Source organism: Coffea eugenioides, chromosome 4 (assembly GCF_003713205.1).
Source record: "Coffea eugenioides isolate CCC68of chromosome 4, Ceug_1.0, whole genome shotgun sequence".
Classification (NCBI taxonomy): domain Eukaryota; kingdom Viridiplantae; phylum Streptophyta; class Magnoliopsida; order Gentianales; family Rubiaceae; genus Coffea; species Coffea eugenioides.
Genome location: NC_040038.1, coordinates 36,879,924 through 36,906,613, shown reverse-complemented (window position 1 = coordinate 36,906,613; position 26,690 = coordinate 36,879,924). Strand labels below are relative to the sequence as shown.

Here is a 26,690-nt window from a genome sequence, read left to right as displayed (position 1 = left end):
AGTGTTTATTAATTACCTATTTCTTTATCGAGGAAAAATAAAAAGGGAAAAGAGTCCCAATGGCCCTCCAACTCTTACCCAAGTAAAGTTTTGGTCCTCCAACAATTAAAGATGCGTTTTTGGCCCTCGATCTAACAAAATAGCATATTAGTGGCCCTTCTGTCAAATCCACTAGTTAACTATGACGGGAAGCTTCATCTCGTAAGACGCGACACCAAAGATGAAGGGCATTATAGTCTTTACATGATGGTTGACCAAGCAAAGAGAGAGTAAAAAGGTTGCTTCTTCTCTTACCTCAAGTTAGAGCAACAAAAATCTCCATCCAACAGATTCATCCATCCATTTAGGACTACTCCGTAAAGCAACTGAATGACAGAAACTGTTTTGGTGGTTTGTGCTTTTCTCGGTTTTCACAAATCTGCTGGCTATGGCTATGGCTGTGGCTGTGAGAGGAGGATGAGATGAGGCCTCTTTCTTTACAAAATTGGATGTGTGGGGACGCTTTCACCGCCGGGCCGAGAGAGTCCAAGAATTTTCCACAGTCATTGATGGCCATATAAAGCGATCCACCCATTGGTGTCAACTCCCACTAGTTTTACTTATTGACATTATCATCATCCAACTACAGGTGAGTGAGTGAGGTAATCATCTTTGTTTTCTTCTTTCTTATTCAATCAATTCTCTCTAAATAAACACTCCTTCTACTTGCCCCCACTTCCGTGTTTCTCTTCAAACACAACACCAGGAGCAGTTTTAAAAATCCGACCGACTTCCCTTCTTCAGTTCCAACTTTTTCCGGGGTAAGCACGCAACTTTGCAAAAACATTTTTTTTTTCAAAATTTTAAAAATGTTTCATTTGAGGAAAATCCGCATCGCCGTATTCTCCTTTTCTCTGTTTTTTTTTAATAATAAGAAAGAAGAAGGATGATAAGGACACGGGAGCACGAGTCGGCTGGATAGTGGATACATTATCAAATTCCACTGTGAAGGAACTTTTTCCTTCAATTTTGTTTCCTTTCTTTCATTTCTTCTTGCTAATTCTTCTTATTCATCTCTGTCCTTTTCAGTTGCATTAATCTTTCGAAGAAGGCCAGGTATAATTTCTGTAGCCCGTCGGCACATCTCCTCATCGATCCATGCCCAATATCCGCAGCAACCTTCTGCCCACACAGCAAACCTTCGCCCAGGATTTTTTGAAGTCCACGAAGTAATCACCCTAGTCTCTTTCTCACATTTGCACATCGGTAGAGGGAACTGTTCATTCTTCGCATTTTCAGCTCCAACTTTGACTAGATGGAGATTTTGTTGCTCTAACTTGAGGTAAGATAAGAAGCAACCTTTTTACTCTCTCTTTGCTTGGTCAACCATCATGTAGAGACTATAATGCCCTTCATATTTGGTGTCGCGTCTCACGAGATGAAGCTTCCCGTCATAGTTAACTGGTGGATTTGACAGAAGGGCCACTAATATGCTATTTTGTTAGATCGAGGGCCAAAAACGTATCTTTAATTGTTGGAGGGCCAAAACTTTACCTGGGTAAGAGTTGGAGGGCCATTGGCACTCTTTTCCCAAATAAAAATAAATGTGTGTAAATATGAGCAAAATTGCAAATTGGTGCCTGAATTTGAGCCATTTTGGAAGAATATACATATCCCTTATTTGATAGACCATAGATATTATAAATGAATATATCTCTATTAATCAATAAGTTGCAAGACATCTTAAAGAACTATTTTTTTTTATCAATTAGCCCAACAAACTACAAATGCTGATGCATTTTATGACCTTAGGCATTTATTGGTTAAGTGAATTTTGAACCTTCAGTTCTTGCACAGTTGCATGGGCTTGGAGCCAAAAATGAATAAAACAATCTCCACAAACAAGAATCAGTCGTCCTGCCATCAGTTACATTAACATTTCACTTGAGAAATTAAAAATGCAATATGAAATAATAAAACAAAGAAGAAAATAACAGAGTTTATTTCATAAAGCCTAAATGCCGTACAAGATAAGTGATTTCAGAGACAACAGATAATAATGATATAATTGTAGAGGTGGCAAAATAGGCGGGATGGGCGGGATGTGCTTGGGTTTGAGATGGAACCGAATTATATGGGTTTGGGTCCAACCTTATCCATATGTGTTTTGGGACTAACTTGGGCGGGATCACTTTGGGATGGGTTTAGATTGATCCCGCCCAATACCCAAAGCTATTTTTTACATTTTTTTTCCTTTAATTCATTTTTTATTTTTTTATATAATTTTAATATTTTTTATTTATTAAATTTCTTTTAGTTTTATTAAATAAACATGCAAGTGCTTTATACTCAAGATTCCCACCAAAAATTGGATTAACAAATAAAGGAAAAGATAGATATACAGCCATATTCCAACATATATCAAGATGGCCAAGGCACTTAGGGTGTTGAATATTTATTCTCATCATTGTCCAAGGATGACAGGTCTAAACTGACTGAAATGCTGGAAATTCTTGCGGATAATGACTAGGAAGACTGCTAGATTATATTCGCTGGTATGACTATAAAAATTGTTAAAGATAATTTTTGAATCTAAGGCTCCGTTTGGATTAGCTATTTTTTCAAAAAATAAGTTTTTCAAATACAATGTTACAGTAATATACAATAACTCAAAAAACATCCCATCCACATTAGTATATCAAATATTTCAAAAAAAAATTTAGTAAAAATTTTTTATATACACTACTACAATAAAATATTTCAAAAACACCCCAAAAAATAACTAATCCAAACGGATCCCTTGCTATTTGAACCCAATGGGTACCCAAGTATTTCGCAAAATTTTCCATCAATTAATGGGTACAATTGAAATTTGTCCCATTTTAAACCCAATATCAAATTCTAATACCCATCCCTTCCAAAGTCCCCATGGGCATGGGTAACCCATTGGGACTTGAGACAAATTGCCACCTCTATATAATTGATAAAGAATTAAACGAGGACATTTTGCCAAATGAAACAGAAGGGCCATGACGCGTAAGGCTTCAAGGCAGGTAAGTATTTGGCTACTATCTGTGATTCTGTGAAGTTTGGTCAATGATTCTGTCCTTCATAAGGGGGTGTTGGACGGGTTTATTCACAAACTTCTGAATTCGCGCATTGGGTTGCAGAATTTAGATTGGGCTTCCAATTGGGTGTCAGCTGTAACACCTTGGACAATTATAGAGATGGTTTACAAAATCCAAGCCCTGCCATCTTGGGCCATCAATTACCTTGAACAATTGCCTCTGGCAATTCGTGAACCACTTTTAAATAATTTTTTGCACTCTTTAATCAAGTACTCTTTAATAGCTGACTTGAAGAAACTCATACTAAATTTTGATGAATGTTGTTTTGCTTATACTAGAAGGGCAAACAACTTTGTTAGTCATTCTCTAGCTAAGAAAGCTTTACAATTGGAATGTTCTGCCGAATGGAAGGATTGCTTCCCAGGCTGGCTGCATGAGCTTGCTCATGCTGATTGTAAGGGCAGTTGCCCATCTGTTACGTAACTGTTGGAGTCCAATTAATAAAATGATGCCGTTTTGATAAAAAAAAAAAAAAATCAAGTACAAGTTAGATCATTAGTTCAACTCTTAAGTTTTTCTCTTTCACCTTCCTCTTTATAAGATTTCGAGTTTCTACTCTATATACGTGTGTGTGTGCGTGCGCGCATTTCATTGCCTAATAATCTATTTATAATAAGAGTTTTAGATTGCCTAATAATAAGAGTGTGTACGAACCAATTAATTAATCTATTTATACTTTACCTAACCCTAACATATACAATTTTCCCACTAATATGTACACTTTGCCTCCCCACTTGACCAGTCAAACTTTAACAACAATAGCATAGTGAAATAAATGTTATGAAATGACTTTAATCCTTAGAAATAATAAAAAATGATACCGGTTATCTTCACCGTTAAACCTGATGGATCTAAGGGCAAACTTTAATCCTTAGAAATAATAAAAAATGATACTAGTTATCTTCACCGTTAAACCTGATGGATCTAAGGGCAAACTTTGACTGATATAACAGTGGAAATGGATTAAAGGATCAAACTTTATCGCCTTCAATTGTTCAAGGGTTAATTTGAGACTTAAAGTAGATGAGGAACTAAAAATGGACGATGAGAATAGTTTAAGGGCTTCTTAGGTAGTTTATCTAATGAAATGCAGTCATCCAATGATTAGAATAGTTTAAGAACTTCTTATGTAGTTTATCTTATGAAATGCAATAATCCAATGTTTCACCGTTGGAATCATCATGCATAGAAAATAAAATAGGTTTGTTTTGGATTTGAATTATATAACTGACCCTAATCACACCGCTAACATTTTTTAATTTTGACTTAGAATAAAAAGGAACTAACAATTTTTTATCTTTGCTCTAAGTAATTCCCACTAAAATATGTACATCCCACCCAAAATAAGAAATAAAGTGTAGTCATCTAAAATTTCAACTTTGTAATCATCATGCATGGAGTACCAAATGGTTCTATGTGTATGTTTGAAATTGTACCTGAATTATACATAACCAGACGCCGCTCGTACCACTCAAATTTTTAATTTTGCCCAAGCATAAAAGGAATACAACAATTTTTTTGATCTGTTCTTATTGGAAGCAATTGCAACTAAAATTTTAGTATTGCTATGACTAACAAAATGGAAAAAACAAACGAATATTCTAACTACTTAAAGTTTGCAATCGTAACTAAGGAGATATTGATATTGCAAAAGTTAAATTAGGAAGGACAAGACGAGAATAATACATAAAGATTGGTTCCATCTAGATGGGGTGTTTTCTAGAATGCTTTTACCAAACTTTCACAATAGATGTGCTGTTCAAAAATTATTATACTTGGAGTTTGTAGAGTGTTTTTACATTGAGTGTGTTTGTTGTTTTTAGGGTACTTTTTTGAAGTTGGCATTGGATACACCTAAATGTGACCGGCTGATTAGAAAATAAGTTATGAATAATGACGGGAAAGGAAGGTTGGGGGGAAGAGAGGAGACAAGGGGTTGCAGGGTTGGTGTAAGATAGAGAAGAAAGGGGTGCTGTAGCGAAGAGAGAGTGAGAGGTAGCAAGGTAGGGAAGAAGGGTTGGATAGAGGATGAGGGTGGGTGAGCAAGACAAAGGCCTACATGGATTGAGAAGAAAGGGTGATGAGGAAAAGGGAAGAAGGCAAGTGGCATGTGGAGTACGGGGAAAGGGGAATGGGAATGGGAAGGGACCTGCGAGGATAGAGAACGTAAAGGGAAATGGCGAAGGTTTGTGCAAGGTGGCCAGAAAGGAGAGCAGGATAGGGTAGCAAGGTTGGAGCGAGCGGATGGAGATGGTAATGTTACATGTCCTAGTGTTCTTTTTTTTGGTATTTGTTGCCGTATAATCCAATTTTTTGGGTATTTTTGTATGGTTTATTTATAATATTGTTACTATAGACGTGTTTTCCAAAATCACATTTTAAAAGATAAAAAGGGTGTCCTATTGGAGTCAAAGTTTCTCTTTTACTTTTTGTTCCTTTTTTTTTGAAATATATTTTCTCTCTTTAAGTCCATCTTAAACATAGCGAGCTATCTTTCTTCCTTCTAACCTTTTTATTATTTGTTGTTCGATGCATCTTTTGTTTTATTCTTATCTCTCTCTCTCTCTCTCCCTCTCTCTCTCTCTCTCTCTATATATATATATGTATGTATGTATATGTATATATGTAACTTTTTAGTCTCAACCATTATTGTTGTGGTTTTTAAAGATATTAGCAATTATAACTTTTCTTTTTGTTTTTCATATGCAAATACTTGAGTCTATATATCATCACTATGTACTTCATTTTGTTTTTGTTTATTGGAGTCTAAAGTTAAGCGTTTTTTAACATGTAATTTCAAATTATCCTTAATAAGTTATTTCTTTCCCTTCATATATATTATTCCTCTTTAATTTTGAGGTTGAATATAGATTAAACTTTTAAACTTTTTTTTCCTCCAAAATGTTTGCCTCAGTTTGAACTTAATATCCAAATGACTGAACCCAGTTCTGTATCTAATTTGTAGTTGTGCTTTTAGATAGGGTTTTAGTTTACATTTCTAATTCTATTTTGTGTATGAGGTTTATTTATTGGTAGTGTGATAATACCAGCATGCTTGTTTATGCAGATTTGGGATATCTACTGTATACACATTTTTATTAAATTCTTTTATTAACACTGTTTACCAGATATTGAAAATATATGGACGTATTTAGCCTTGAAACTTTTATAATAGTAAAATTAATAAGATTCATTTTACATTCTATCGTAATCCTTTTTTTTTTTTGATATGTAGCATAAGTTGGAAAGTGAACCTCATATTGAAAATAAATAACATACTCTATTGAATTTTTCATCTTTGGTTTTGTTTACAATAACAGGGTTTAACATAAATTGACACTAAAAATGACCCTTTCTTGAAATTTTTACATTTTGTTTCTTATATCAATTTTTATTATTTCTTCAAAATGTAAGTTTTTTTTTTTATAATAAAATAGAATAATTTTATTAATCATGTGATCGAATCTGCAACAAGTGCAGAACAAATAAAAAATGGAGGAGAGTTTCTCCATATACAAGAATCTGAAAGATTAACAGCATACTTAACAAGGTTTTGAGCAGGAACATTAAACGACCTAGAAAGGTGTGAACATAACTAACCAAATAGTATGTGATTTGTTACAAGTCAAAGGCCACGGGTGGTGCATTTGTTTTATCAATTTTAATTCCTAAAATTATGCTATATAAATCTGTTAAGGGGTCCAATACTCTATGCTTTCTATCTTTTTTTCTTTTCCCATCAAAGGAATCCCCCATAGGGTACCGATGAAGATAGACAACAGAATTGGCATCTTACCACAATTATTCTACTTCTCTTTCATTTCGCTTTTTCCCCACTTTGTAAACATTCTAATTAAGCACTCATTAAGATACACTTTAGGTGCCCTATTTTTAGAAATGTGAAATTAATTAGGAAAAGTAAATAAATGTAAATGAGGGTAGGTAAAATTAAATGGAAAATTCATATAAATGCAAAGGAGGATAATACTTGTTAGTATGTGTGTGTGTATATATATATAGTAGGTTATGGTGTATTTTAAGTGTTTTAAGGAATGTCTAATGGGCACCGGTTAGAAAATTCCATAAAAATTTCTACTAATACTCATACAAATTGGATTAAATATCACAGATTAATTAAGTAACTAATATTAGTGTTGCAGTTGATTAAAGCTCTCTCTCTAATTTACATTCTTTCAATGTATTGAAAACCAAAAAAAAACAGAAGAAAAGTTATGAAACTCATTGTAATTCTCATAAAAAATACAACATAATGGCACGAGTAAAAAGTTTGTTAATGTAAGAATTATGCATAAATACATCCATACACATACACACATATATACGTATCTGTGTGGGTTCATGCAGCTCGATTAGGCTTCAAGAAAAACTTTTCTGAGTACGTATTTAACTTCAAGAAAATGTATAGTACTATTTTACGGTCTATTGACAATGGGTAAGGCATTTGCATATATGCACCATTTTCCTAGCAAGATCCAGCAAAATATGGTGATCCTAATGAATTTTTGTGGTTTTGTCTGATAACATTCTATGGAAACTTGTTAAGATAGGAATTGGGTACTTCAGCGTAAGTTTCTTTACAAAATAAAAATAATTCTGAAAAGTATTTAATTACAAAGAAGCAGTAAATATTAGTGTATATTCAAATAATAAATTCGGCGTAAATTAAAAGTTAGCACTAGTTAAAAAAAAAAAAAAAAAAAAACCCTTTGTATGCATACCTCGTGATTGGAGTACCTATTCCATTTTCTAGATGCTAAACTTTTTTTTATCTCATATCACTAGAAATTTCTGGGACTGATCTGATGGGACGTGGAAAGAACAAAAAGAATTGACAGAATTTGAGAAAGTGACTCCTATTATAGGAAGGAGATAACACTCCATTCATTAGTGCAATTTGCCCCAATCATGTTAATGATATCCAGCTTGTGACAATGATGCAAATGGTCCTTTGCCAACCTCAGTTTTAGCTGAGTCATGCCTAAAATTAAAGGGGCTTACCAACATTTTGTGCCATGTCCGAAATATCCAGTTTTGTCAATCAAGCCCTCCAGAAATCTCTTTTATTTAATTTAGCCCTCAGAACATCATTATCTGTACCGGTCCAGCCCTTCCCTCTAATGCCATTGACAACTTCATTGCTGGGAAGCTGATTTATTATATGAAGTAGACTAGACATAAGATAAAACTATATGTCATTATCTAATTTTGTCCCTCCAAACTGTCTAATTGTATCTAATTGCACCTACCAGAAAATTGCTCCTTTGTATTTTTTTTTCTTTAATTTTTTGAGCCTTTCATACATAGTTTCCAAATTAGTCAAGCCCTTCCCTCTAAATCCATTACCAATTTCATGGCTGTGGGAACTCATTTTACATAAGACAAGCTTCATAATTTTCAGTGGTACTGATTTCTCTCTTCATTTAAGGGATTACAAATTTTTCTAGGATCAAGTGGCAGCGCATCTTGTGAAGTCCCATGAAATCCTTTTGATGTGATTAATCGGTCCATACCCCATTCGTGCATGACCACATTTGAGATTTGTGGTGCACATAAATCATCGAGAATTATTCATAGTCCCCCCGGGTCAAACTGCTATTTATAGCTTGAAAGAAACTTACTGCTACAAAAGGGAAAAAAATAGAAAAAGAAAAGTAATACCAGAACTTGACTTTGTTCAAAATGAGAAAAAATCAGGTGTCCATTGCCACATCTTCCCATATTTGTACACCCCAAAAGAACCTAATTGAGGTAAGAGTTTGCCCTTGATGCTGGCTTTCCGTTAAAATAAAAGTACTAAAGAAAACATTTGTTATCCTAGTAATTGGATGTAAAAAATCATATTCATATATAGGGCAGATTTGGATTTTAATCTCGTATCCCTTCTTAAATTCTACATCCCGATTTTCCTTTTTTTTTTTCTCGGTCTGAAATTCCAAATCACTTGGTTGAGAAGGACAGGTAGATGGTTGAAGTATTCTGAAGTATTTATTAGAATCCAGTTGTCATGTCGGCAGACCTTAATTTCTAAGTGCAGCCCTTCAATTCCCTCTAGTTCTGCGTAAGCCTCTGAACACAAGAAAAGTAAATATGGAAGCAGAAAAATATGTGTATCTGTGTATATATACATACATATTCTTTTCTTTTGTTTTTATCAATCCGCAACTTCTTTCCTCTAGATCAAAGGGATGCACTACTACACATGAATGGGATTTTAGTGCAGGTAGAGAGGATTAAATCTTTGATTTACAGTCCACTTTAAGTATTTCATCCTGATAGTCAACTCATCTAAGACGAGTTGGTTATATATATGTGATGTCAATATTTTAAAGTTTTGCTTATTTCTAGGATATATCTTTCTTTTTATGAAGCTTGTTAGTGAAAACACTTTCGCATATGCATGCAACTAACCCGAAGGTATTCCATATTTTAGTGACTAATATTAAAAATAGACGCAATAAGAGCATTTATGAGTAGTGACGGACCAGGTTAGTGGCATTTTTTGTCACAAATGGTAGAGATACATGAGGATGTTACTTTTAGATTACGTAGAGTATTATGATAAATATGATAGCAAATCCACCAAATACCTGATTATATTACTAACTAAATTGAATGATTTTTTTCTCACAGTTATGTAACATTTTTTTGAATTGTAATTAGTACAACACTAGCTGTGATAGAGGACATCTAATTACACATATTTGAGAGTATGAAATTGTAGACTTGTGACTTTGGCATGTAAATATAGCATACTGGTTAGCACCTTCGAAAGAAAATTCTTATTTTTCTTTTTTTTGTATAAGGGGGAAGTCTTGAACTAGAACATCCTATTTATAATTCCTCTCATCTTACCACCTAACTTAACCCTCCCTTGAAAGGAAATTTGTATTTGATTAAGTAGAAAAATACTTAATATTAAGCCTTGTTTGAATTACGAGTTTTCATAGAAATTTTTTTTTAATCATTTTTTTACCTCACATATATCATATCGTTACAATATTTTTCTGCAAAACTTGCAGTCCAAACTGGTTCAAAGTACTGCTCAAAGGAATGGTGTAGTGTTCACAACTTGGTCAAGAGTCTTTTAAGTTTCCTGGTATAATGCTACTTTTAACAGCAAAAACAGTTTGCACATGTACGACTTCTTAATTAAGTTGAAGATGTAATTAATTATGTTCTTGCAATTTCTAGCTTTCTTTTCCAACAAAGTACCTTGATATGGATATTTACATATGACTTTATTTCCCTTGGTTGAAATTTGGCTGCAATGGGTTGGTCGCGGTGGCTGAGGTTTGGTTAGCTTGTTGCCGGAAGAGAGCTGCCATCTTGCTGTAAAAGTCCATGTTTACTGTTTGCTGCAAACGAAAAAGAAAAACAAGAAATCAACAAAAGTAGGCAATAGTTTAATGTCTTGGCACTTCAGACTTGAAAATAAATGAAGTGGGTATTTAAGCAAAGAGTCCGATAGTCGATCTGTTGCATCTTTATTAAATGTTATTAAACGAATATAAGAGCACTCTTTAATTTTGTATGGTAAACAAGAAAACTTCTGCGTGTGTATGTCAACTAGTTCGCAAAAAGTTTTTTTAAACTAAATTGATTAAAACCTAAAATTTTGGCTAACTCCTTAATTTGCACCATGTAGATATTACTAAATGCATAAGAAAGTCAATTTGAGAGTCAAATCAATAATTGTCTGTCTATTTGGATCTTTGTTTTGGGAAATACATCTTCACAAAAATTTTAAATATGTTTTTTCTAATTATCTTTTTATCTCATAAAAAAATCTATCGATAAAGGCCCTAAAGTAAAATAATTTAAAAATGCTCAACAAAACAACCATAAAAAAGAAAAGCAAATTAAATAGAACCAAATCAAGAAAAGAGAACTGATTTGTAAACATACTTGTGCTAAAAATGAACTGTACGGATCACTAAAAGCGCCGGAGGCATTAATTGTGGTAGTTGTGGCATTGGCCGTGGCTGGTGGTGGAGTGCAGGCCGGAATCCTCGGTGGCATGACCAAGGGTGGCGGCACAAATGTAGGAGGTGCAGAGGCAATTGGGGTGGAATGCATGAAGGGTTGGAGTGAAAGAGGTGCAGTTCTAGCCATGGAATTGATGTCAAGCATTCCCATTCCCATTCCAACCCCAACACCGGCTCCCATGCCCAAACGTGCTAGAAGGGACATTTGTAGCTGTTGCTGCATTGCTAGGGGAGTCATCATCATTTGTGGCATTGCTCTTGTACCCATCATGTGAACTTGAGCTTGAAGTTGTTTTAAGTATTCGATCACCTCGTCAAGCATTGATGCTTTATCAGTCTGTTCCAATTCAAAAAAAAAAAAGGGGGTTTAATTTATATAAAGCTCGTTTTTGGCAAAATTCAATTGATTTTATTAAGATAATTTATCAGTTAAAAGAAACAGCAAGATCTAATCAGGACACCAACAACGTATCATTTTAGAGTTAAAATCACTTTTAGTAAACTATAATTAAGCTTTAAATTTTCCTATTAAGTATTCAATGAGCACTCATAGTAGGATCTGACTGTCGGTTTTGTACGAAGTAAAATTAGGTTGGATTCACAAAATATAAATGTGTGTATTGTTTTACTAAAGCGTATCCATTGAAAACTAATTAGAAAAACCTTGAAATGCTTGCTATATACAGTTTCACGTGTTCACGTACTAGATTAGATCTTCGGCGATGTAAAGTAGGATGACTTAAAATGTAAAATTGATTAAGAGAAAGAGGCTAATTCAACTCACTTTACTTGCATTAGGCACCAACTTCTGTAGGGCTTTCATCTTCTGATTGATTCTATCTCTCCGTCTCTGGGCACGTAGCAGGTCACACATTTATTAGTGTCCAATGATACATATGAAAATGCAGCAACATAATATCATCAAGTTCCTACAAATTAATGGTACTTATCTTGCTTTACAATTTGTTTTCTTTTTTGTTTCCAAGAATTTGTTCTTGAATTCAATAACTATTTTTGTTTGTGCTGGCAGTATCTAGGGCTTAAGGAAGATTTTAGAAGTTAATCGACCGATGTTAAACAGCTTATTTACCGAGAAGAAAGAAGTCCATTCCGTTAAATTGGAAAATTTACTGACAAGGGCTTGTGGCAAATATCTTCAAAGGTTCAATTTCTGTCTCCAAAAAAAAAAAAAAAAAATGCCCCAATTTATAATTACTTTTTGAGTATAAGAAATGGTAATTTTTTTTGCAAAAAGTGAAAAGAGTAAATATTATCCAATTTGGTACTGGGTTCATCAAGTGATTGCCCATTGGAGACATGTTAAAAGATGTTACAAATGTTAAATTTTTGTAAAAAATCATGAAAATTAAATCATGAAAATGTTGAAATATTAGGGAACAGTATCTGTAAATGTGTACATTTAAATAATGAATTGGTGAAATTAGGTTTTCTATAAGAGACCGAATAAGTGAAATTTTTTTTTTTCAATTTACCAGTTGAAATTTTCATTTTTCTTTTTGGAAAAACAAGAAGATATTTTCTAGCCAGATGGAAAAGGCCATAATAATTTTATTACCCGTTCTGATTGATTATGTACTGCAGCCGAACGACTGCGTCTTGCTGAACATGACTGGACAATTCCTCCTTTGGCCTCTTGCTCTTCATCCCTATTTTCCTGCTAAAAATTAATTATCCACAAGTTACACACATTAAAAATATCCAAAAATACACTGCAAAACGACACAGACGAAAAAGATATTCATATTATGATACATCAGTGTCATAATCAGCATAAACTCAAAGAATAATATCTATATCTAGGAATAGTAGGAAGAAAACATTGAAATCTAGTAATTGCAATAACCACCCTTAAGGTTTCTCATTATTATAAAACTACTTCAAGAAACTTTTGAAACCATTGTAACTTCGTCAATGAGTTTTTTCATGTCATTTTGTAGCATGGTGCTATGTACTTCACTTTCACTAACCATTTCCCAAAACATTCATAAGCACAAGTTTATTGCTAATGGGAATATTAGGATCACAAACGTACTGCATAGTTCAATCAGAATCGTGAGATGCTCCTAAGATTGGAAATGCCTACATTTAAACTCTTGAGATAAAATTATCCTATATTACACGATACAATATAGAAATTCGACCACGTAAGAGGAAGTGCCTAGACGTGCACAATCTTGTTAAATTTCGCCTAAGGCTAAAGAAAAGGAACCACAAAAAAAAAAAAAGCGAATAATTGATACCAATCCACCATGAGAAGCAGAGTCTTCGTCAGTGGTATTTTTAGTCTTGCAGCTGCTGGGAGATTCAAAGGAAGCCCATGTCACCATTGTGGCGTCTTTATTATTGTCCCTACACAGTGTAGCGCTAGCACTAGCACAAGCACTGCGTTCTTGGCCCAAATCATGAATTTTGCCGCTGAAAAATCTTCCACATTGATCGGACTCTGTCTCTGACCTCAGCCTCTTTTTCATCGTACTTGGAAGCATTTGCACCTGCCCCGAGCTTTTGCCCCATTTCGTGCCTGAGAATTCTGGAGTACTATTAATCTTGGAGCTTAATTTTTTATCCCCATCATCATGCTTTTGGCTTTGCATCGAATTCATCATCTGGCTGTGCTTGTGATGGCATGTAGCTTGATGGACTATTGATTCCAGTGTATGATCACCAGCTCTGCCACAGGTGGACTTTGTTGGAGCTGGAGAAGGAAGGATGTTGCTCAAACCATGCATGGCTAGCTGCCCATTTTCCCATGTCAGCTCAGCAACTTCGTGATTCAACCTGAATTTCAAGAATTGTGTGTGAGATGAATTGATTAGTTGAGTGATATTAAGGGGATAGAATAGAGATGTTGATATAGGCAAGAAAATCTGCTCAAAACCTGTTCATGTTATGTTTTGTGCAAGCTAGACTAGAAAGTAAGATGAAGCATGGTATGTAAACTGTACTAGTATCAAATTGAGGAGAAAATAGAGGGATTGGTGATGGTGGCCTGAGCTATTTCTTCATTTTTCTGAGCTTGAAAGTTCCTCATCAAATGATTAGCAGGAAGGATGATGGAGAGGAAGAAAGTTCTTGAAAAGAATCAGTCATGAAAGAGTGAAAAATCTGAGAGTGAGAGTGATCATACTTACATGGGGACAACATAGCTAGGATTCTGGTGGTTTTGCACGTGGGAGGATCTGTTCCCGTCTCCTCCATCTAGTTGGTCTTGTCGTTGGTGCCTTAGATTCCAATTAGGCACAACAAAATGGTGACTCATGATGCCTTGACAGCAGTCTGATCTCCTGACTACTCTCAAAATCCAAATGAACAGGAGCTAGCATAATGAGTCTTGAGTTGAGTCTGCCTCTCTTAAAAAGTATTTTCTATTTGCCTTCTTTGGTTTGGTCCCCTCATGGATAATGACCATACACAAAATATGTGGTAGCAGGAAAGTCTACAAAGAGTTATGGATATGCATTGGTCCTTTCTCACTATTTCCCCCAATCATTTTTCACCTTTATGTTTCCTATTTTTCCTTTATTTTATTCAATAGAGTGTTCGTACCACAAAATTGAACAGTCCAATGGTATGATTATATTAAACCAATAGTGTGATTATATTAGACTTTTAGAAAATTTTACAGTCTTTAATGGCATGATTACATCAAACTGAAGGGCATGATACCTTAACGGAACCATAGAATCTCCAAAAAAAATTAACTTCTTTTGGCGTATTCCATGGCACCCCATGCAATTCGCAGTCAAAATGTTTCAGCCTGCATCCGAAAATTACTAGGACATCTGCACCAATTTCACTTGCGCAGAATGAAAATTCTTGGATGCTGGCTATAGTCCATGGCCTTCGTGTGACACTCCAAAATTTCGTAGAAGGCTTACAAGCCTTTAATGCATAGATCTATTAAACTCTATGGATGCTGGCTAGCCAATTTTTTTTCTGTTAGTTATGCACGTCTGTGGACTACATTGACTCGAATATATAAAAGGTTTCTAATCATTGAAAGTCACTTCTATCCAATTTTGAGCAGGGAAACCCGCTAGTTCTGTTTTTTTCCTCTGCTAGTCGGGCACTAGAATCTGAAGTTTACTGCATCAGCCATGGACACCTATAAGTTTTCCACGTCATGCAAACTTGGATGCCTGCAATTGATCTGGAAATGGTCCTCCACTATATCCACTCGTGGTTACCATATTTTCTCTTCCAGTTAACATGTATTAGACTTGATAGTGGATCAGAATATGTTCATTCATATCCCCTTAGATTCTTGAAGATTTTTCTCTCAGAACATCAGCCATCAGGACTAGATAATACGGAGACAAAAGATGAAAAGAAACATCAGATCCTTTTGTATATATTTGGACTATTGCATCATTTTTATCTAATACCCCTGCAGCAATTATAGAATTTTGTTATATTCTTGTCACCATAATAATATTAAAGCTGGCGTTTTCATTTGAAAAAGGAAAATTCTGCCGAGTATTGGTTATTTGGAGCCTTTTTCTGGAAAATGGCCTTTTTTATCTGTGTGTTTCTTTTGTTTTCAGCTTTATGGTGGAGGGATAGAGTAATAAAGCTTGAGTGGGGTCATGATTTCTGTGTGTTTCTTTTTAAAGTAATAAAGCTTGAGTGGTCAGAATATACTGATATAATAGGGAAGATTCAAAAGCCTTCTCAAATACAGTGCTTGAATTTGTTAGCGCATGACAGTCCCAATTATCTGAAATATGTGTCCAATATGCGAATGAAAGTTAGAAGTGACATTGTTTTTATTTATAATTTGGGAAAGGTCATTGCAGACCATTAATGTTCGCTTCTTCGTTCTATCTAAAAGCAATCTTCACACCATAAAATCCCTATCAGTTTTGAAGGGACAATTTTCAAATGTTCTTTTGGCTCATGAATTGATTAAAGAAACAAAATCAGCCTTCTGTTATAGTTTGTGGCAGAGAAATGCTAAGAACGCTCTTCAGATGTTGTAATAGGCTCTATATGCCACTGGTACTTGGCTGAATGTGCCGGGATTTTTATCTATATTTGAGTTATGCTGTCTATAGGAATATGACAAGCTACATCAGGAAACAAAATATAACCCCAGCCCAGGATTTTGCTGTGTCCCTATGGATGTGCAATTAGGCCTGATGTACATAGAGGCATCCAAGCATCGAGGTAACATTTTTGTGGCAGATGGGATCGGATTGTTCCCTGAGTCTTATGACATCCCTAGAATGCTAATGACAGATAATTTAAAGTGATAGATACCCTTGTTATTTACTAGTACAAGTGCTTAGATATGGTCTACAAATTGTATGTCAAGTGGGCACCTTTAATAAATGCAAGAAGGAGATTTTCCTTTTTCTTCTGCTTTTCTTTCTTCTTTTCACACCAAAGAGAAAGGATGTCTTACAAAAACAATGTTACAAATCATAGTACCGACATGTTCCGCTAGGCTTGTCACAATTAAGGATGTTCATATTGTTTTCAGTGGTTGTTTCTTGCACGAATTGGAATATGAAATCCCGTATGTACAATGATTGAAAGAGAAAATGCGAGTTGTGGCAATATACAGTTAATCTTGATGACTATCTGGCCAGCTTTGGTTAAATTACGTGATTGACTTCTAATTTCTTTTCTTGAGGTAACACTGACATTGAAATGATACTTTGCCTTCCTGATAACAACATTCGTATTGTATCCCTTTTCATCAGAGGTAGACTTTAAGTCATGTCTTGTAGGCTTGAGAAGAAGTAAATATGTTCCCCGGTCGGCCAAGAGGGCAGTTCACATTTAATGACACTTGGTGCTTCACATGTTGCTGTAATCATGTAATTGTTTTATTAGACAAAATGTGAACAGCTGCAAGACTTGGCTTATTTAACATCTAATGTTTGGATAGTCCTGGAGTCTTGGACCAGGTTGAATCTTTTCACAATGGTGATGGCTGCCAAAGAATAATAGAAATAGGTGATTGGAAGAAGCACACACTGGTGGCACTTTTTAGTTTGGAGGATTTAACAGTTCTATTGGCAGCGCTGCCAAAGAATTGCACTATTAAGCGGCTTCCTTTGTCTGCAACAATGACTTTCATCCAGTGCCAAAAACTTGCAGAATTGACAAAGTCCATCAATGAGTTTGCTTGATTATGCTAAGTCGATTAATGATATAGGAGGGTAGAACATTAGTCGAGTTGAGGTGAACCTTAGTATTGGCAAACCTAAAATTAAGCAGTTCTTGAAAGCTGTCAGGACCTCAAGGTAACACCGTATGATTTATTCTTGTGGTAATGGCACTGCTGCCAATGCAGTTACTATAGTAATGGCACTGATTCCTGACCTTTGCCTGGTATTGCCACAAAAACACTCAGGATCTTATGTTCTCAATCTTAAATCCCAGTATATCTGTTCTTTTATTTTGTTAAGTTGTATGCATCACACGTATGCTTCCACGAGGATTACAAATTCATGGAGAGTAGCAGTGTAATGGAAGGCATAAGGAATATATCTACTGATAGGGTCTCTAGGCTCATCTTATATCTTTCTAAGAAGAACTTCATTTGCAGTTAAAGTTCAAGCAGATGCTGCAAACATTTGAAAGCCAATATACATAAAAGTTCAAAGACCAGGAAGTATGTAATCATCAGTACAAATTCCACATAAGATGGAAATTTATGTGCATTTTTGGATTTAGCGTTAGGCACTGTCCAAATTTCGTTCCTTGTGATTAGAAGCAGAAGCATCTGAGTGGAGCATTTCCTGTGGATCTTATTTTTCTTGCTTTCTCTTTCACAACAGATTCCTCATACTTCCTTTTCTCTTCTATCTGTTTTCTGGCTCCTCCAGCATTATGATCTATCCTGGCCAGCTTGCTTCTGTAATATTGCAAGTTTCTCTCCCTTCTGAGCTCCAGCTCACTCTGTATTTTCAACAGTGTTATCAGTAAGTAGGTCTGGGCACTTGAATAGATGGAGACTGAAAGGTCATTAAAAAAAAAAAAAAAAAAACCTTTTTCTTTTCCAGTTGAAGTTTCTCTTGCATTTTCTTTTCATGCTCCCAAGCAAGAATATCAGACTGCATCCTTTCATACCTGATAGTCCAGCACTTTTGTTTATGTAAAGAAACATTATCTGTACCATAGCAAAATATTTTCAAGACAACCCCAAACGAAACAGCTACCTTTTCTTAATTTTGGCCATCTGAGCTTTCTCCCAAGCATCTGCTTTGGTTTCTGCATTTCTGTATTTCTTTGAGTTGCCCTTTTGCTTTTGTTCCGCAAAAGGTACAGGCCTTGCAAAGGATGTAGTCCTATTACCCTGGCCAAATGGCCTCCCAGAGGAAGCTTCAATGCATGCCTGTTATAATCTTAATATTGATTCTTCAGGATTGCTTACAGTACTTTAAAAATATACTCCTCAGTAATTGGAGTTACCTGTTTCTATTGGCAAAGAACGCTCATCTTTCCTGGTCCTAACACTTCCCAAAGCGATTTCAGATCCCTTCCTTAGCTTTTTCTGGTATTCTTCAAGGGAATGTATTGTTGGATCCTTAATCCAACATTGGACTTATATGTGAATAATTATGTATTGCAAACTGTCAATTAAGGTTAAACCCAATTAAAGTGATCAAATATAGTTTGGGTTTAATGTATCTAATAGGATGTGGGCCCTTTTATGTGTAGAAACTTATGGGCTCCTATTTCAATGATGGGCTGAAATAGGGCTCCAAAGGTAACAGGAATGTTACCTATAAATAGGGTTATGGTCCCCAGGTCACAGGTATCGTTTTAGTTGTCGTATTTCGTAATACCACAAAATACCCTTCCCTGATATCCCATCGTCAGGAAAGATACCAGAGAGAAACTAAAGGCCTCTCTCAAAGGATCGGTGAATACCTGTTGACCTGGAAGGCCACCCCAAATCTCTAGGGATTCAAGTATCAAGTTTATCAATATGGATTCAGGTACGCTTCCGCAATTTTCTTGTTAATTTATTTCTTAATAATCGCCATATAGATCTTGGGTTCAATAGGTGATGGTTTTCACCAATGGTTAAATTTAGATAACCACCCTAACAAGTGGTATCAGAGCCTATATGGTTGATTATTAGGAAATAATTTGGATTTCATAATTTATGTTAATATATATACATATGGTTACACACACATATATGTGCCTCTTGAATTCGGCTGTGGATGTATGCATATTTTTTAATTTGTGTTGAAACATGAACCGAAGCGGCACATAGAATCCAGTGCTTTAGTTATGTTATCGGTAAAGTTTTTTTACTTGTTAATGTTTTTAGTTTCTGGTTTCGTGGGTCTGGCCAAATCACAATATGAATCCAGCATCCGTGATGAATTGTCTGGTCATAATTGATATGTTGCCTTCTTATGACTTCGGGCCCCATGGTAACAAAGCTTTGGTTTGTTTGGTATTAGCTAACACGCACTTGAATGGCCATCACTTTTCTGGCCACGTGAGTTCTTGTAGTCCACCTGAATGCTTCTTGTATCAATCATGTTATCTTCACAGGTTTGGTCAACTCAGACCATGAATTCGTGGGTTCCACGAATGTAAAGAACAAGTCTTCATAAGACTTTCTTGGTCAAATGCTATTCGGTCTTGATTATTTGCATATGTTAGTGCTCATGGCAGTAGTTCATCCACGAATTATACTATGATGATTTGGTTTGGCTAATTTAATATTTATTATATTGATTCAATTTGTCAATAATTGGTTTCTTTGGCCTGTTTCATTATTTATAAATATGTATGTATATATATTAAGAAAATTAGGGTTTATTTACTTTAAGTGAACCCTAATAAAGTTAAATAGGACATTTAAGCCCTATAAAATCCATATGTATGGCCCATTAAATGTGTAATTTTTATAAAGTACTTATGGATTTCAAGAAAAAAATTTGGGCTTGGATGTTAATTTTGGGTCAATTTATGGATATGGACCTTTGGTCCAATAAGTCATGATTTAATTTAATTAATTTGACCATGTTTGACCACGTTTTGACCAAAGTTGACCAAAGTTGACTTTGATCAAAATTTTTGTTTTATTTGGATAATTTTAAATTTGAATATTGGTATGATTATATATATTTTGGAATAAATTAATTGAAATAATATGCCACCAAAGTGACCTCTATTATGGAAATTAATTTATTTTAAAATATAATTAGTTGGGCACTAGTAATTTTATGAATATTGATCGGCCCAAAGGAAGGTCAATATTTAATGAAATTACATGTGTACTTGTGGTAATAAATGCGTGATAATTATTTGGATTTTACATGTGATTTATAAATTGGCCCAAAGGAAAATTTATTTTCGACATGTTATTATTATCAGCATTTATTACTGCACCAAGATATCACTCACTAGTTAATATTTTTGTCCAAAGACGAAATATTAATGGAATATCGGTATCTTGAGATGGGACTACCATTATTTAAATTTATTATTGTTTTGATTTATGTGAGCTTGTTTTAATTATGTTATGTTTTCTGTTCAGTTGCGAATGATCTTACAAATATTACTTCCAATATCAATAATATTCCTATGTTGAATGGCACAAATTTCAAGTCCTGGAAAGAAAATCTCTTGATAGTACTTGGAGTAATGGATCTCGACCTTGCGTTAAGGAATGATTCACCCCCACCTCTTACAGATCAGAGTACCTCTGATGAAAAGAGAAATAATGAGAGGTGGGAGAGATCAAATCGCTTGTGTCTGATGATCATTAAAAAGGCCGTTCCAAAAGCATTTAGGGGAACAATGTCAGAAACGACTGTAACCGCTAAAGAGTTCCTTCAGGACATTGAAAAAAGGTTTGTCAAGAACGAAAAGGCTGAAGTTAGTACGCTCTTGACACGCCTTGTTTCAATGAAATATAGTAATTTGGTTTGTTCTGAGGTTAATTTAACTTCGGTACCTAGACACACATGGTGGTTAGATTCTGGTGCAACAACTCACATCAGTGTGTCTATGCAGGGTTGCCTGAATTGCCGAAAGCCTAATGATAGTGAAAGATATATCTACGTGGGCGATGGCAAAACAGTTCAAGTTGAGGCAATTGGAGTTTTTAGATTATTGTTAAAGACCGGATTTTATTTGGATCTCAATGAGACATTTGTTGTACCGTCTTTTAGACGGAATTTAATTTCTATTTCTGCTTTGGACAAATTTGGTTATTTTTGTTCATTTGGAAATGGAAAATTTGAATTGTTTCATGATTCAAAATTGGTTGGTTCTGGTTCTTTAATGCACTACGATAATCTATATTTAATTGACACAATTACCTCATTTAATGAATCTCTGCATTTGAGTACTAAAGGAGTTAAAAGAAAATTAGCCAATGAGAATTCAGCTGCATTATGGCACAAGAGATTGGGACATATCTCCAAACGGAGAATGGAAAGGCTTGTGTCAAATGAAATTCTCGGCCCCTTGAATTTTACAGATTTTGATGATTGCATTAACTGTATAAAAGGGAAACAAACCAATCAAAGGAGATTTGAAGCCAATAGGTCCTCAGACGTCTTAGAACTTATACATACAGATATTTGTGGACCATTTCCTACATCTGCTTGGAATGGTCAACAATATTTTATAACGTTCATAGACGATTTTTCAAGATATGGCTACATATATCTCATTTCTGAAAAGTCACAGTCACTGGACGTGTTCAAAAATTTTAAGGCCGAAGTTGAGAATCAACTCAACAAAAGAATTAAAAGCGTCAGATCTGACCGTGGTGGTGAGTACTATGGTAGATATGACGGTTCAGGTGAACAACGTCCAGGACCATTTGCTAAATACCTAGAGGAATGCGGTATCGTTCCACAGTACACTATGCCGGGTTCACCCACTATGAATGGTGTAGCTGAAAGACGAAATAGAACGCTTAAAGACATGGTAAGGAGTATGATATGTCATTCCACCTTACCAGAGTCACTCTGGGGAGAAGCACTTAAGACTGCAGCATATATTCTTAACAGAGTTCCAACTAAAGCAACTATCAAAACCCCTTATGAGCTTTGGACAGGGAAAAAGCCCAGTTTAAAGCATCTGCATGTTTGGGGGTGTCCAGCTGAGGCAAGGCCTTACAGGCCAAATGAAAAGAAACTGGATTCAAGAACGATTAGTTGTTATTTTATTGGATATTCTGAAAGATCCAGAGGTTACAAGTTTTATGATCCCACAGCCAAATCAATTTTTGAGACAGGAAATGCCCGGTTCTTTGAGGATGTCGAGTTTGGGGGAGAACATACAGTAAGGGACATTGTCTTTAAAGAGGAATATATTAATATTCCCACAGGTGTCATTACTCTTGCTCAGGACCCTATTCCTGAATTTGATCATGATACAACAAATCAAGACAATGTCGAAGAGCAAACTGTTATAGAAGAACAAACTCTTCCTCTTCAAGAACCAGTGCCATTAAGAAGATCCACTAGAGAAAGGAGAAGTGCAGTGCCAGATGATTACATTGTTTTTCTCCAAGAACATGAGGATGACTCTGGATTGATGGAAGATGATCCAATCAACTTCCGTCAAGCCATGGAAAGTTCAAATTCTCAAAAGTGGATCGATGCCATGAATGAGGAGATTAAATCCATGAAGGACAATGATGTTTGGGATCTTGTCCCATTGCCAGAAGGTGCGAAACCCATTGGTTGTAAATGGATATTTAAAATCAAAAGGGATTCGAAAGGCAATGTGGAAAGATTCAAAGCTCGTCTTGTCGCTAAGGGATTTACACAAAAAGAAGGTATCGACTATAAAGAAACCTTCTCTCCAGTCTCTTCAAAGGACTCCTTTAGAGTTATTATGGCATTAGTGGCACATTTTGATCTTGAGTTACATCAGATGGATGTAAAGACAGCGTTTCTCAATGGTAACATTGATGAGACGATTTATATGGTGCAACCAGAAAACTTTGTATCAGGAGATCCAAAGAATATGGTTTGCAAACTTAAAAAATCCATCTATGGGCTCAAACAAGCGTCTCGACAATGGTATTTCAAATTTCATCAGGTGATCATCTCATTTGGTTTTTGAGATGAATTTAGTGGATGATTGTATATACCATAAGTTCTGTGGGAGCAAATATATTTTTTTCTGGTATTGTATGTTGATGACATTTTGCTTGCCAGCAACGATATTGGTCTATTGCATGAAACCAAGAAATTTCTAACTAAGAATTTTGAGATGAAAGATCTTGGTGATGCATCTTTTGTGTTAGGCATACAGATACACCGTGATCGCTCTCGGGGTATTTTAGGACTATCACAAAAGGGCTATATCGAAAAGGTCCTTAAAAGGTATGGCATGCAAAATTGTAAACCAGGTGACACCCCTGTGGCTAAAGGAGACAAATTTAGTCTTGAGCAGTGTCCCAAGAATGCTTTTGAGGAAAGAGAGATGCAAAAGATTCCTTATGCCTCAGCAGTAGGGAGTCTAATGTATGCTCAAGTATGTACGCGTCCGGATATTGCATACATTACTGGAATGTTGGGTAGATATTTGAGTAATCCTGGATTAGATCATTGGAAAGCAACCAAACGGGTCTTACGGTATCTACAGAAAACAAAAGACTACATGCTCACGTATCGGAAGTCAGATGAGTTGGAGATCATTGGGTATACTGATTCCGATTATGCTGGATGCAAAGATACTATGAAGTCAACGTCAGGCTATGTCTACTTGTTGGCTGGAGGTGCCATATCCTGGAAGAGTGCTAAACAGTCCCTCATAGCATCTTCCACTATGGCTGCAGAGTTTATAGCTTGTTATGAGGCATCCAATCAGGGAATTTGGCTGCGAAATTTCGTCACAGGATTACGTGTAGTGGATGGCATTGAAAGACCACTCAAATTATTCTGTGACAATAAGTCAGCAGTCTTATATTCCAATAACAATAGGAGCTCGACCAAATCTAAACATATAGATATCAAGTTCCTGACTGTTAAAGAAAGAGTGCAGAATGGACAGTTATCAATAGAGCACATCGGGACAAACTCCATGGTTGCGGATCCGCTTACTAAGGGATTGCCACCCAAAATGTTTCATGAGCATACTGCTCATATGGGTGTCGTGTTAAATGATGTATAGTTTTTGTGGGAGTTTGTTATTTTAAATGCTCTTATGATATTTTTCAGTTATTAAGGATTTAAGGATATTTTATGCATAAATAAAGTTTGGATTTATTTGCACTCTAATTTTGGTATGGTTTGATCTCATAAAATTTAAGGTGGACCAGTTGGAAATAGGCATGTTTTGGTCACATTACATGAAATTTTCATGCTACACATCCACATCATAATTCATGTCATTCAATTGCATTGATATATGTGACCATTGATGGGTCGAGTTACGAAATTGTAACAAAGGCCGCTTTGATCCTATATTGGTGTAATTGATGGACCGAATTGGTTGCAGATACATTGTGATAATGACAGTAAAGTTGAGCTCATACGGTTAATTGCAAAATATAATTATAAGGTTACACATATAGTCCAAGTGGGAGATTGTTGGATCCTTAATCCAACATTGGACTTATATGTGAATAATTATGTATTGCAAACTGTCAATTAAGGTTAAACCCAATTAAAGTGATCAAATATAGTTTGGGTTTAATGTATCTAATAGGATGTGGGCCCTTTTATGTGTAGAAACTTATGGGCTCCTATTTCAATGATGGGCTGAAATAGGGCTCCAAAGGTAACAGGAATGTTACCTATAAATAGGGTTATGGTCCCCAGGTCACAGGTATCGTTTTAGTTGTCGTATTTCGTAATACCACAAAATACCCTTCCCTCATATCCCATCGTCAGGAAAGATACCAGAGAGAAACTAAAGGCCTCTCTCAAAGGATCGGTGAATACCTGTTGACCTGGAAGGCCACCCCAAATCTCTAGGGATTCAAGTATCAAGTTTATCAATATGGATTCAGGTACGCTTCCGCAATTTTCTTGTTAATTTATTTCTTAATAATCGCCATATAGATCTTGGGTTCAATAGGTGATGGTTTTCACCAATGGTTAAATTTAGATAACCACCCTAACATGTATAGCAAAAGCAGAAGCTGCAACTGCTGTTGCAAACTGATCACCATCAACATAGTCATATCCCCGTCTCATTTGCCTTTGGCAAACAAAAGCCAATTGTAAGTATGTATCCTTCTTGTTTAGTTCTTTAGTTAAAAAGATTGCTTATGTAACTTGAAGTCTTTCCTGCTCAGAAGATTCAGATTATGTAGAAACCGGTCTTTCAACATCTTAAAACAGAATGGAGACTGAAAACTCAAATTGACCAAAGAAGATAACAATTAACATTGCCATTAAGATTTTGTTACTTAAAATTTAATCATCGCCTAAGATCTCAGCAAGTACAGGAATCAAATCTTCCTAAATCTACCAGATAATCATCAGAATCATCTTCTTGTGACCTTTGCTTCGAATGATAAAGCTGTATATTTTGCTTTGCAGCCATTAAAACATATCTTCATAGCCAAACAATTCCTATTCCCATCTTAGCTTCTTTTTTTTTCACAAAACAAGGGGGAATAAACTCTTCATTGTATAAATCCGTAAAACTTATGAAGTTCAAGATAATAAAATAGATAAATAACATGTTATTTCTTAGAAAGAATGACGGAAATCATACCTTTTCTGTCAGCAAAATGGTGGATACCTGGTTGATCAAATGTTCGTATGTCTGATATGTTCTTCTTGACCTTTCTAGGAAGGCTGTTGATCTGAAAGACAACTCTATATCTAGAAATCTTACTTGTAAGAAACTTGAGAAAATAAGTTTCAGAGGTAGCCTCATGAACAATGACGGGGAGGCAAGCAAAGTAACTATGCTTCCCATATAAAAGATACACTTGCGTTTTGCCAAAGCAAGGGATTTTTTGTCTGTTCCTCTTTAACTAATTTTGATACTTTCATACCGAATATGATCGAGCAGTTTTTACCTCTTGCCTGATCTTTTGTTTTGCTAAATATTCACCTAATGCAATCCATCCTCCTCCTTTTTGCTATTGAGTTTGTCTTTGTATCAGAGTTTTACAAAGAAGTCTCTCAACTCGATAGGTATAAATATGCTGGATCAAGATTAAGATTTTCATTAATCTTGGTGTCATTCCCACCATTTCCGCCCACTTTTGGACTGAAAAGGATGTTGACAAAAAATAATTAACCTTATCTCTCCCTTTCCCTCCCAATCCTTTCCTTTCCCTTTTCCAAACTCAATCCAAATACCAAAAATCCTATCCTTCATTTCCTTTCCTTCCCACTCCCTCAAAACAAACAATGCCTAAATGAATTTAAATAGAGCTTTTCTAATAGATGTCCTTTAAACACTTGTTTACACATCTAAAATTCACCTAATCTACTACTATGTATATACATATACTAACAATTATTTTCTTCCCTTGCATTTATATACTTTCCCTATTTAATCTTACCTTCTATCTCTTGTATTTATTTACTTTTTTTAATTAATCTTACATTTCAAAAAAATATGATATTTGAAATATATTTTAACCCGT

The 26,690-nt window shown here is 35.2% G+C and overlaps 2 protein-coding genes and 1 long non-coding RNA gene across 5 annotated transcripts; 1 reads left to right on the top strand and 2 right to left on the bottom strand.

The window, feature by feature from the left end:
• The first annotated feature begins 701 nt into the window (after positions 1 to 701).
• On the top strand, positions 702 to 10,312 carry LOC113768518. Its single transcript, XR_003468081.1, has 3 exons — positions 702 to 800; positions 1,069 to 1,321; positions 10,148 to 10,312. It is a non-coding gene; the product is annotated as an uncharacterized LOC113768518 (long non-coding RNA).
• Positions 10,313 to 10,359: 47 nt separating this feature from the next.
• LOC113768517 (transcription factor PIF7-like) lies at positions 10,360 to 14,435 on the bottom strand. Of its 3 annotated transcripts, none has more exons than XM_027312911.1 (6): positions 14,266 to 14,435; positions 13,375 to 13,912; positions 12,690 to 12,791; positions 11,898 to 11,963; positions 11,034 to 11,450; positions 10,360 to 10,483 (listed from the first exon to the last, which is right to left on the bottom strand). In XM_027312911.1, the coding sequence occupies exons 1-6, from the start codon at positions 14,391 to 14,393 to the stop codon at positions 10,367 to 10,369; spliced, it is 1,368 nt and encodes a 455-aa protein (XP_027168712.1). In that variant the 5' UTR covers positions 14,394 to 14,435; the 3' UTR covers positions 10,360 to 10,366. The 3 variants fall into 3 exon arrangements, with proteins under 3 accessions (XP_027168712.1, XP_027168713.1, XP_027168714.1); XM_027312912.1 differs by having other exon boundaries at positions 12,690 to 12,788; XM_027312913.1 differs by lacking the exon at positions 14,266 to 14,435 and adding an exon at positions 14,013 to 14,214.
• A 3,192-nt stretch (positions 14,436 to 17,627) lies between these two features.
• LOC113768674 (uncharacterized protein At3g61260) lies at positions 17,628 to 25,962 on the bottom strand. The gene is made up of 6 exons (XM_027313126.1): positions 25,805 to 25,962; positions 25,206 to 25,282; positions 18,557 to 18,658; positions 18,304 to 18,466; positions 18,133 to 18,214; positions 17,628 to 18,043 (listed from the first exon to the last, which is right to left on the bottom strand). Exons 2-6 carry the CDS (start codon positions 25,276 to 25,278, stop codon positions 17,852 to 17,854), a joined length of 612 nt encoding a protein of 203 aa, XP_027168927.1. The 5' UTR covers positions 25,279 to 25,282; positions 25,805 to 25,962; the 3' UTR covers positions 17,628 to 17,851.
• Between the last annotated feature and the right edge of the window lie 728 nt (positions 25,963 to 26,690).

Bases quoted from the DNA above. Each gene is read 5' to 3' on its own strand.
- LOC113768517 (XM_027312911.1), bottom strand. From the start codon at position 14,393: ATGAGTCACCATTTTGTTGTGCCTAATTGGAATCTAAGGCACCAACGA. The intron at 13,913-14,265 runs GTAAGTATGATC...CTTGAAATTCAG, and splicing joins CCTAGCTATGTTGTCCCCAT to GTTGAATCACGAAGTTGCTG. The intron at 10,484-11,033 runs GTATGTTTACAA...TTTCGTTTGCAG, and splicing joins ACAGTTCATTTTTAGCACAA to CAAACAGTAAACATGGACTT.
- LOC113768674 (XM_027313126.1), bottom strand. From the start codon at position 25,278: ATGAGACGGGGATATGACTATGTTGATGGTGATCAGTTTGCAACAGCA. The intron at 18,215-18,303 runs GTAGCTGTTTCG...CTGGACTATCAG, and splicing joins ATGGCCAAAATTAAGAAAAG to GTATGAAAGGATGCAGTCTG. The intron at 18,044-18,132 runs GTTTTTTTTTTT...TTGAAAATACAG, and splicing joins TTCAACTGGAAAAGAAAAAG to AGTGAGCTGGAGCTCAGAAG.